Genomic DNA, 12,010 nt, shown 5'->3' with positions numbered 1-12,010 from the left:
TAAACATAAAAGCTGTGAGTTTGATAACTGTGCCTATAGCAATGACGACAAATATATTTTGGCACAGTTTTTTTAATACCATGCCAAACTTTGTCACTATTTTTGACATGATTTTTACAATGTGGCAAACAATGGCATTAGTTTTTGGTATGGACTTTAGTATCATATTTATCACAGTTTTAGAATGGTTTTATTAGTTTGGTATATGGCAAAGTTTTTGGCAAGACTTTTTAGTACGATTTTTGGTACGCTTTTATTTATTCTGTGAAAAAATAAATTTTTATGAAATTAATTTTATTAAAATATATTTTATATTTTATATTGAATATTTTTAAATCAGATAATATTAATGCATACTACAAATAGAAAAATAATATTTCATTGAGCAATAAATTAAAAACCCACCTAAGCAAAGCAATACTACAAGAAAAAATGCTATTTGCGACACATATATTTGCGACACATAAATGTGTCGCAGATTTGTGACACAAATTGCAACCATTTATGACAAGAAAATAAAAACGTTGCAAATTTAACCAAATTACATCGCAAAAAAATGACCATGCAAAAATGTCGCCAATTTTGTCGCAAAAGTTTTGTACCTACCATGTAATGGTTTGCGACACAGGTTGCGACACCGGTTGCAACACATTATTTGCAATGATCTATTGGCGTCGCAAATGTTATCGCAAATGTTGCCACTTAGCATGCAATTGGTTTGCGACATAGATTACGACACATTATTTGCAACGATTTTTTGGCATCGCAAACTGTGTCACAAAATTTGTCGAACATGAAATTGGTTTGCGACACAGCTTGCGACACATTAGTTGCAACGATAAATTATTGTCGCAAAATGTGTGACAAATTTTAATAATAAAAAAAATATTTCTCCCATTCAAAAAGGTAAGTTTTTGGTTTATGGGAAAATGCAAGAGAAGTCCTCCAAGCCCTTAACCTTTACTCTTCTTCATTTTCTTCACAAGTTTTTAGATTTCTTGAGGTATCAGAGCCTCCAAAACCTTATTCTTGGTGATTTAAGTTGGTATGTCTCTCTCTATCTCTCTCTCTCTCTTTCTCTCTCCTCCCCTTTCTCTTTTGAATTTGCTTTTAGGGTTTCATTTAGTGTATATAGTAAATTTGTGATGATTTGAGTTATGAATGTTCTATTAATCGACTTATGTTATATATTATTATTTCAAATTAGTGATGATTATAGTATTACTATTTTAGTTTTGGATCATTTGTCGATTTTACAAGAGTTGGAAAACTGGGCTGAAGTTTATGACGGTTTTTGCAATATTTTTGCGACACGATCTGCTTTTTTTGTGTCGCAAAAATTCAAAGAAATGTGTCGCAAAAATTTTCTCTCACGCATATTACCCTACTTAGTTATATTTGAAAAAAATATTTTTTTGATTTCAGGAACAATGTCTTTAAGAGAATCAAGGAAATGGATGTATAACAAGAATTTGCCCGGTTCTGGTGCCCTAAATGATGAATTTATTGCGGGTGTAACTGAATTCATTAAATATGCAAGTTCACAACCTGAGCAAATGGATGGGTCGTTAATAAGGTGCCCATGTAAGAAGTGTGATAATTTGAAATTTTTTAGCCCGGATGAAGTGATGCTTCACCTTTGTCGCAAAGGATTCACATCCAATTATTTCAACTGGACATGTCATGGAGAGAAAATGTGGCATGAAGAAGAAGAATTTGTGGTTAATCAATTGCCACAACAAACTAATTGGTGGGATCAAGGATTTAGAAATTTTGAAGACACAGGTTGTAGCTTTGCTGCACATTCGGACTTTGATGATGATGCTAGTAATTATTATCATGAAAATCCATATGTACTGCATGATGAAGCTGGCCCAAGTATACAAGAACCACGTGAAGATGCAAAACCATATGTTGATGAGGTAGTTCGTAGTCCTCAATGAGATGATACAACAAATTTATGTGACAATTTCATTGGTTTGCTAAAAGATGTTGATAAACCTCTATATGATGGATGTGAAACTTATACGCAGTTATCTCTGGTTGCTAAAATGCTAAGCATGAAGTTTGAATACAACCAATCTGTGAATCACTTTAATGAGAATGCTAGAGTGTTTAAGAACTCACTGGCTCGTGAAAACACATTGCCTGATGATTTTTATGGTTATAAAAGGTTACTACGTGACTTGGGTCTGCCTGTGGTAAAAATTGATGCTTGTAGAGATGGATGCATGTTGTTTTGGAAAAGTGATGAACAAGAGCAATTTTGTAAGTTTTGTAAGTTGCCAAGGTATAAGCAAAGGGAAGGGACACTTAATAACCCTATGCATAAAAAGGTTGTATATGCTATATTGAGGTACTTGCCATTAACTCCAAGGTTGCAGAGATTATATGCTTCAAAGGTAACAGCACCGCATATGACATGGCATGCTACTCATGAAACAACTCAAGGGGTCATGTGTCATCCTTCTGATGCAGAGGCATGGAAACATTTTGATAGAACTCATCCCCTATTTGCTTCAGAACCTCGTAACATTCGGTTAGGCCTTTCTGCTGATGGGTTTTCCCCTCACAGTCAATATGGGCAAGCTTATTCATGTTGGCCAGTTATTGCTACACCTTACAATCTTCCTCCAGGGATGTGCATGAAGAACCCTTATATGTTTTTATCTTTAATCTGTCCAGGGCCTAAAAATCCGAAGAAGAATATAGATGTCTTTTTACAACCCTTGATTGAGGAGTTGGAGCATTTGTGGGAGGTTGGTGTTGAAACTTATGATATCAACTTAGGTAAAAAGTTTAACATGAGAGCTGCACTTTTGTGGACCATTAATGATTTTCCTGCTTATGGAATGCTTTCTGGATGGAGTACCTCTGGTTTGCTTGGGTGCCTGATATGCATGGAGAAGTCTAAAGCTTTCTATCTACATCATGGTAAAAAAGTCAGCTACCTCGATCGTCACAGGCAATTTTTACCAATGAATCATTCATATAGAAGGGATAAGTCAGCTTTCATTCAAGGTAGAGCAGAGATGAGTCGTCCACCTCCAAAATTGACAGGAGATGAGATTTGGAACCGTGTGTCACAATATAAAACTGTCATTGAGGATCCTTGAGGTAAGACCCTTCACTATGGCAACAATCACAAATGGAATAAAAAAAGTATTTTTTGGGAATTACCATATTGGAGGGCTAACATGATTCGACACAATCTTGATGTTATGCACATTGAAAAAAATGTGTTTGATAATATCATGGATAGAATATTTGATGTACCTGGAAAAACTAAGGATAATTTGAATGCACGGAAAGATCTTCATATTCTCTGTGATCGTCCTGAACTTAATGTTCCTATTAACAATACAGTGCCTCATAAGTCAAAGGCAAAGTACACATTGACAAAAAATGAAAAAATTAAGATTTGCAGTTGGGTGAGGGCTTTAAGGTTTCCCGATGGCTATGCATCAAATCTTGGTAGATGTGTTGACATTAATGAATGTCGGTTGAAAAATATGAAGAGTCACGATTGTCATGTGTTCATGCAGAGGCTCATGCCGATTGCATATAGAGAAATATTACCTGATTTCATATGGTCTACATTAACTGAAGTGACTTTTCTCTTTCAGATCATATGCTCTACACTGCTTGATTTGCAAAAGCTTGAGGAATTGGAGAAAAATGTGGCTATATTGTTATGCAACTTGGAAAATTTTTTTCCTCCAGCGTTCTTTGATTCCATGGAACATCTACTTATTCACTTGCCATATGAGGCTATAATTGGGGGCCGTGTTCAATATAGATGGATGTATCCTTTTGAAAGGTAATATTTTACTCATATTTTCTAGAGTTAATGTATGTGTTTATGTTATCAATTTAATTATTCAAGCTCATAGATTAATTCGAATTATATATATACACATATATTAGGTTCCTTCATGGTCTAAAGAAAAAAGTGAAGAATAAAGCTCATGTAGAAGGTTCAATATGTGAAGCTTACATTGTTGAAGAAATGTCATTCTTTGCAAACCATTTCTTTGAAAAAGATGTTCCACCTTACAAGAGAATGAGAGTTGGAAGAAATGAAGAAGGGTGTCGATAGGAACATTCTACCTTGCTCTATCTTCAACTATCCAATTCGAAGTCAAGGCCGAATGACAGAAAGATGGCTATCTCAAGAAGAGTTACATGCAGCACATACATACATATTACAAAATTGTGAAGAAGCTCAACAATTTACCAGTATGTTTAGTATCATATGTGATTTTATGAGTTCAAATGAATATGCATGTTAATTAAATATCATAACTAATACTGCTTTTTTATTTTGTAGGATGTTTGTCACACACCTTCAACACTTAGATGCCACACTCATTGAAAAAATGGTTGATCTACATTTTATCGAATGGTTTATTAGTTATGTGAGTTTCTTAGATATATTTTTCTTATTGCATACTTCCTTATTCAATAACGAAATATATTGATATTCTTAACTTTGACAAATTTTTGGTAGTATCACTTTAGGTTCAAAAACCCGGATAATCAAGTTATCGATCAATTGTTGCTCGACTCTTGCATGGGGTCCAAACTGGTCAAGTCAAAACTTGGTCAGGTTGCTTTATAAATGGTTATAACTTCCACACTCTTGGACACGGTGAAAATAAGTCAACTATGAATAGTGGTGTATGTGTCCAAAGTTCTAGTGGTGATTTTTATGGCTTATTGGAAGAAATAATTCAGCTGGAGATTCCAAGTAGCACACCAAACTTTGTTGTCCTCTTCAAGTGTCGATGGTTTGATCCAATACATGGAAAGAAGGTTCACCGCAAGTATGGTATGGTCGACATTAATAGAAAGCGTTTTTACACAAAGTATGACCCCTTTATCTTAGCACAACAAGGGATTCAAGTGTATTATTCTGAATATCCAAGTTTGAAACGAGATAAAGCTGATTGGATGGTCGTATGCAAAACAAAAGCAAGAAGAACAATTGAGGCACAATGGCAAGAAAGGGATATCCCACCCTACCAAATGGATGAAGTTGAAGTTAGACATGATGTTACTACATTTGATGTTCTTCCATCATTACATGATAATTTGAATGGTATTGATCTCTTTGTTGACCTATCCGATGTTGTGGACCTAACATCTCAAAGTAGTCAGCCAATTCTTACAACTATGATGGAAGAAGAAAAAAATGAAACAGATGAAGAAGAAGACAAAAACGAAGAAGAAGAAGAATAAGAAGAAGAAGAAGAAGATGTGGAGGATGAGGAAAATGACAATGAAGATGAATTATTATTTTAGACCTAATATGTAAGTTACATAATTTACGAATTTAGTTTATCGTTTTGTCTTATATTAACAAATGCATTATATTATATAACTTATTTTGGTGGACTGATTTATAGTTTGCCAATGTATATTTTTTGCCTAACTTGCATTTGATATGATTTCTTGTTTTTTCTTTTCTTGCAAGGGTAGATGATGGGTACAAGAACTCTCTAATTTCTTGTACATGGCAATGATGATTGTAAGAATTCTATGACAATGCATCGAGGCAAGCTTTATGGTATGACCTCGAATCAACGTGTCATCAAGGGCAATGGAAGGGGCAATAGTTCCCTTTAACTTTGCGACCCAGAGCAAGCATCTCGCTTTGGTTTTAGGAGTGCCAACATTTATTAACATATGATTGCCAATGAAAAATGCAATACTTTTTGTGATTCTTATCACCGAGCCATGTCAACACTTTTGCCGCACGATACAATGGTTTCGGAGTCAAAAAACTGTTAATTTTATTGATGATGAGGCATTGAAATGGGTTGCGCTTGAGAAGCTGCCAACTTATAATCGTGTACGAAGAGGAATACTCACTGGAAAAGAAGGAGAGACCATAGAGGTTGATATCCGGAGCCTTGGGTTGAATGATAGGAGGAGTTTGATTAAGAGGTTGGTTAGAGTGGGTCGAGGAGGACAATGAGAAGTTCTTGTTGAAGCTCAAGAGATGTAATGGAACGGTATTTTTTGAGTTTGAGTTATATGTATATATGTTTTCTTGTTTTTTTTTTGTATTGAAATGATGATCTTGTTCGTTGGTCTTTCTTCTTAATTAGTGTGGGGATTGAGCCACCAACAATTGATGTCCGGGTTGAGAATTTGAATGTAACTGCAAAAGCTTATGTGGGAAGCAGAGGTGTTCCAACAGTCCTTAATTTTTTTGGTAACAAGATTGAGGTATCTAAAATCTTGTGTGTGTTCTATTAATGCAAATGCATTTGTCCGGAATTTATGTGTATTATTTTATGATTATTGCAGGCCTTCAGGAGTTCATTTTAATTTTTCTATTGACATAAACTGTAACATGTTTCATTCAAGGACAAATTGTAATTTGCCGGCAGGCTCGGCAACTAAAAAAGGAAATATTTGAAACTATATATTATCATACCCTGAAGGTTTCATCAGAACTTGCTGCAAAAGAGGGTCCCTATGAGACTTATCAAGGGAGCCCTGTCAGCAAGGTTAGTGTCATGTTCTTTGTCATTAAAAATTCTCATGGTGGTTTCACTTTGTGATATTTTGTCCTCTTTTATTTATTTATGTATTTATTGACTTATCAATTTTTGGCTCTTATGATTATAAGTTACACCCACATTGTTTCCGCATCAGAAAAATGCATAACCTGGATTTGCCTAGGTTCTTATTTCATCAGAAGTTCACCAAAATATCTTCTACTAACTACAATCATTTTTTGTTATTGCATATAAATTATTACTGTAAATTGAGTAGTATTGTAGGATAAGATGCAGGGAAATATGTTCATCAGTAATTACGTATGATCTGCAAGGATGTATTCTAAAAAATTGTCCAATATATATTTAAAAGATGAAGCATTTTGATTATTTTACCATGTGACAGAGTGGAAGAATAAGGTTTAATTTCTCACCCACTTTTTTTTCTTTTGCTTGTTTCCTTTATGTGTAGGGAATTCTTCAGCATGATATGTGGAATGTAACTCCATCTGACCGATGGGGCTGGTCTGCATTAAGAGAACATATCTCTAAGAATGGAGTAAGAAACTCCCTTCTAGTTGCTCCAATGCCTACTGCTTCAACTAGTCAAATTCTTGGTAACAATGAATGTTTTGAGCCATATACTTCCAATATCTACAGCCGCAGGGTTTTAAGGTGCCAAACTCTTACTTTTATACCTCCAAAGATCCTGGTTCATTTAATTGACGATGCTCATATATTGCTGCGGAGAATTTGTAGTTGTGAATAAACATCTCCTTCACGATCTGACAGAAATGGGAATTTGGTCCCCAGTTCTTAAAAACCAAATCATCTATGAGAATGGATCTGTCCTTAAAATTCCAGAAATTCCAGATAACTTGAAAGCTATATACAAGTAAGGATGTTGTGCTATCTATTCATGTGTTCTAAGAAAGTTTCAATTGTGATCTCACAAATGTTATTATCTTGTCAGAACTATCTGGGAAATCAAGCAAAAAACACTAGTTAACATGGAAATAGACAGAGGTTGCTATATAGATAAGAGCCAAAGCCTGAACATTCACATGGAGCAACCCAATTTTCAAAAGTTAACTTCCCTGCATTTCCATGCTTGGACAAACGTATGCCATTATCACCATTTCATAAAATAATGGGAATGAGATGAATGAATTTGTCCCTCAAAGGACCTCTGCATACATTAGCCAGCATGATGTGCATCTAGGGCAAATGACTGTTAGAGAAACCCTTGCTTTTTCTGCAAGATGCCAAGGCATTGGAACTCGTTATGGTAGGTTTTAGAGATGCATATGCAGATGCATATGCTCTCTCTCTCTCTCTCTCTCTCTCTCTCTCTCTCTCTCTCTCTCTCTCGTTATGGTAGGTATCTATGTATCTATGTATCTATCTATCAGTAGACAGTAGGCTTTCTTTTTCTCTACATATTTTTTAATTTGAATATTTTATTTATGTGGCTGTAGGGGTGGCAATTGCCTTGGCAGAGATGTTGATGGAGCTTGTCAAAAGGGAGAAGGCTGCAAACATCACGCCTGACCAGTCAAAGCAAATTTAAATAGTTTCATCGCTTGCTTTAGAAATGCTTCCATAATACAAATCAACTCTTCAAAAAACAAATTATAATATTTTATTTTATAATTTATTCTATAAAATAAATTATAGATCTTCTATTAATTTATTTATTGTATTCACCTTTTTGTTGCCAATGCATTCAATCTCTTTCCACTTTTCCACCTTCCAGTTTGCCATCAGTAATATTTTATTTTATGACTAGTTGAACTTGCTTTGGTGACATGTTGTTTTCATGCTCTCACTCTCACTCTAAGTAGGGACCAGGGAGTGAATTTTTTGTTTTTAATTAAGATTGTTAATTTTTTAAAAAAATGGATGCACACTGATTCATGAAAATAAATTATCATTGGAACTTGGAAGGACTCAATGGATTGGTTTTAGTTTATATATATGTAGGTTTAAGACTAGTTAAAATCCAAAAGGGTAGCTATGATGCATATCTTTAAATATTCATGCAGTTTCTACTTTTTATAATAAACTAGTTGTTTATCTTATTTATTTATTTATTTATTTTTTTAAAGATAATAAATCAAACACTCTCTTTGTTCATCCAATCCATTCTTCCATCCATCACTTCCCTTGAAACCCTAGTGGAGAAGAGCCGTCCCTTTTCCATCAATCCATTTCTTCTTTTGAAACCCTATCTGAGAAGAGCATCCCATATTCCTAGCAATGAAACCCTATCTGAAAAGAGCCGTCCCTTTTCCTGGCAATGGGGATCGATCGCTACGGCTACCTTAAGGTCGGCAAAAAGATCGAGGTGAGCTGCGACGATGAGGGTTTCCATGGCGTTTAGTACGAGGCCACGGTTGCTCGCCTCCTGAACGGAAGCCTCCGCTTGTCGATCATATACACCTCACTTCTCTCCAACACCGACCCACAGCTGCTCCAAGGGTTTGAAACCATAGCATTCGAGTCCCGGAGAATCGCTGAGCGTCTCGACACTGTTGCTATGGATTGCGCGTCGATAGCGCTCCCTTTTTGTGGATTTCTCACGCAACTGGCCCAAGGTCGATCTTACGCTGTCTTTGAGCACGATTTTTTTCTTTTTCTTTTTTGGTTATGCTGATTTTGGGGATTTTTTGTTCTCTTTTTCAGTACAGGAAAGAGTTGAGTGATTTATCATGAGAACAAAAAATTTTGAACGACTTCAAATTTAACTGGTCAGTGGTGTTTAAATCTTTATTGTTCTAAATTTTCCTTAGATTACGATTATATTTTTTTGGTTTTTTTCTTTTTTATGTGAAAGAGTTCTAGAGTAGTGACTATATTTTGGTGGAATGCAGTGAGAAATTGATCTGGATTTGTTGTTTTTTTTTTTCTTTCTTTTTAGCTTTTTTGTTCTCTTGTTTGATTCAAACGTTGATAAGATCGGAAGGCATCGGTGTTTATACTCTGGACGTGATTTATTTGAAGTTTTTTGGTGGTGATCTGAGGACGTCTTTGGATCTCCGAGGTTAGGTTTTTTTAGTTTTTTTAACGTATTTTTTTATGGTTTTTGGGGTTGGTTGTGGATTTGTGGCTAGAGGTGGGTGAAAGTTGGGGTTTTAATGGAGATCGGGCAGTGCATTGGGTTTTTTTTAACTGATTATATATGTGTACCATAATTGTACTCTTGTGTAAAATGGAACCGGAAGTGTTCCCTTGGTTAAACCAAGGGCAGTTTCTACTCCCCCAAGCATGTCTTTCTTCACTTTCTCAGCAGTGATAGTAGGAATGCTTTCCTAGTGCATAATAAGATGCAAGTTAAAGTCCATTAATTATATATTAAAAAAAAAGGCTCAAGCCACTCATTGTCCCTGAAATGTTTGCACAATTTAATCCTCAAATCACCTAAATTCAACAATCTTGTGTTTAGATTCAATTAAGATGACTTGTACATGTGGCCCTAGAACTCTAAGTTAAAAATAATAACTATAATGTTATTTATATGCAAAATCTGTAATATGATATTAATGGGCACAATAAAAACGAAGTCAGTATAATACCGACCTGTGGAACCTTGTTTTGCTTTCCATAAGTAGTTGTGCTGAAAAATGTCCAGCACTTGTGTTGTTAGCCATCCAAGAAACTGAATCAATACCCTTCACAAAAGCCCCTTCAAAAGTTGAGGAAGTGCCCAGACAGCACTCAGTTCCAGCCTCTGCAAAAACCAAAGACTAACAGTTGAGTAATAAAAACAACAATTATAAGAATAGGTTGAATTCATTCCAGTTTAAGGTTTGTGCATACCTTCATTTGTCTAGTCAATGAGTGTAAGCCAGAAGAAGAAAGCAGACGGTTTGCACATTTTCATGTTCACAACAAAATCTAAAATGTATTCGTCTGTTAGACATAAAAAGAATGCATAACACTTACAGATATGAAATGCAAAGTTTGAGATCATCTTGGTTTAGCTTCAGAGGAAATTCAAGCTTGAATTTGTTCATGGATCAATTTTTTACCCAATACATACTAATACAACTGATAAGCAACAGCAGACCCCAATGCTAGATGGTTTGGCAAGGTTTTGACAAACAAGAGGGGCCCTTATTCCTCCATCTAGACACCCAAAACAGAAGACAATTTAAAAAGGGTCCATACAGTACTGAATAGAAATGTAGTTTAAACCTCAAAGGTTTGCATCGATTCCTCTAAGTACATTGCAGCAATGGTAGTGCACCTCAACACTAGGCTTGACAATTGCATACCAAGAAGCACTATCTTGGCATGAAATTGAATGAAGAACATTTTATAGTTCATCCTTTTAGACTTATCATCCCAAAAAGAAGTTTTAAGGAGCTTGAATTCAACGTTTTAAATAGTTAGATTGACAGAATTATATAGAATGAAAGCAAAGATCGGATACTAGTAAAGCTTTAACTAATAAAGCAAACTTTAACTTAGCCTTTTTGGATTATATGATTCAAAGGTTTCATTTCTTCATAAATGAGTTTGTGGTAATCATTTAAAAATGACAAAAATAATGCATTCTCATGAAAAAAAGGGGGAAAATATTCAAATTAGTTACCAACTTACCATTATGTGTGATCACAATTGCATCAAACTGGCCATGTAGTTTTCCTTTCTCGCTTAAATGCCACCTCCCATTAAATGGATCAAGCTGACTAATCCAACATGGTCTCACAATATTGACCATGGTTTTCTGCATTTGAATTGGAATTGCAATTTAGAAAAAAATATAAATAAGTCATATGCACAATTCCTGACAAAAATTCTAGTACAAATAAAAAAAGAATGAAAAATGTACTGTAAATAGCCAAATAGTAGGAGAATGTAATATTTCAAATGCTGAATACTTAAGTTGTAAAAAAAAATGCTAAAAGAAAATTATCAAATAAATTTATTATGGAACAGCCATCAAATACACACTGACACACACAACTATACTATGTACATTTTCAAATGTGTTATTTTCATATCTATGAATCTGCATTCATTCAGGTTGTGCTTGGATTGAGGAGAAAATGGAAGAAATGGAGGAAAGAAGAAAAATAAAGAAAAAAATGATTAAGGAAAAAAACACGTAACTTTAGAGTAATAACTTTCCTCTTTTGCTTATCACAAAACTTCTTTCCTCATCCAAATAAACACAAGAAAATTCTCTCTTCTTTTCTTTGATTTTTCTTCAATTTTCATCAATCCAAAGGCAAGTTCAATGTCTCATGACTCAAGTGATGTAAAAGGTGAACCGTGTAAAACCAAGGCACTATAACTGGTTAACAAATAAAAATAAAAAGCATGCAAAATTTCATCTACATACTTTTGAGGCATGAGTTATCTAATACTTGACAAATAAAGATGTGTTTATTGCATAGGTATAGGAGAAAATAAGACATCTTTGACATTCATGAAAAATTGAAACTTTGGGTTTTGTTTGGTCTTTCGGATGGAAACTTGTAGATCTTGAAGTT

At 34.7% G+C, this 12,010-nt stretch overlaps 3 protein-coding genes across 3 annotated transcripts; 2 read left to right on the top strand and 1 right to left on the bottom strand.

The window, feature by feature from the left end:
* Window positions 1-1,430: 1,430 nt before the first annotated feature.
* LOC120254942 lies at window positions 1,431-3,116 on the top strand. Its single transcript, XM_039262918.1, has 2 exons — window positions 1,431-1,922; window positions 2,034-3,116. The coding sequence occupies exons 1-2, from the start codon at window positions 1,431-1,433 to the stop codon at window positions 3,114-3,116; spliced, it is 1,575 nt and encodes a 524-aa protein (XP_039118852.1).
* Window positions 3,117-6,460: 3,344 nt separating this feature from the next.
* On the top strand, window positions 6,461-7,621 carry LOC120260214 (ribonucleoside-diphosphate reductase large subunit-like; the record flags this gene model as incomplete). Its single annotated transcript, XM_039267681.1, has 4 exons — window positions 6,461-6,518; window positions 6,982-7,183; window positions 7,254-7,404; window positions 7,483-7,621. Coding segments are annotated over exons 2-4 (474 nt in total), but the record flags the coding sequence as incomplete, so codon positions are not given.
* A 2,055-nt stretch (window positions 7,622-9,676) lies between these two features.
* On the bottom strand, window positions 9,677-11,243 carry LOC120254837. The gene is made up of 5 exons (XM_039262875.1): window positions 11,115-11,243; window positions 10,358-10,406; window positions 10,187-10,255; window positions 10,089-10,125; window positions 9,677-9,820 (listed from the first exon to the last, which is right to left on the bottom strand). The coding sequence occupies exons 1-5, from the start codon at window positions 11,233-11,235 to the stop codon at window positions 9,677-9,679; spliced, it is 420 nt and encodes a 139-aa protein (XP_039118809.1). The 5' UTR covers window positions 11,236-11,243.
* Between the last annotated feature and the right edge of the window lie 767 nt (window positions 11,244-12,010).

The sequence above is a fragment of the Dioscorea cayenensis genome, chromosome 1 (genome assembly GCF_009730915.1).
Source record: "Dioscorea cayenensis subsp. rotundata cultivar TDr96_F1 chromosome 1, TDr96_F1_v2_PseudoChromosome.rev07_lg8_w22 25.fasta, whole genome shotgun sequence".
In the NCBI taxonomy this organism is placed as follows: Eukaryota; Viridiplantae; Streptophyta; class Magnoliopsida; order Dioscoreales; family Dioscoreaceae; genus Dioscorea; species Dioscorea cayenensis.
Note: the sequence above shows the minus strand (reverse complement) of the source record. Positions and strands in the feature narration are given on the sequence as shown.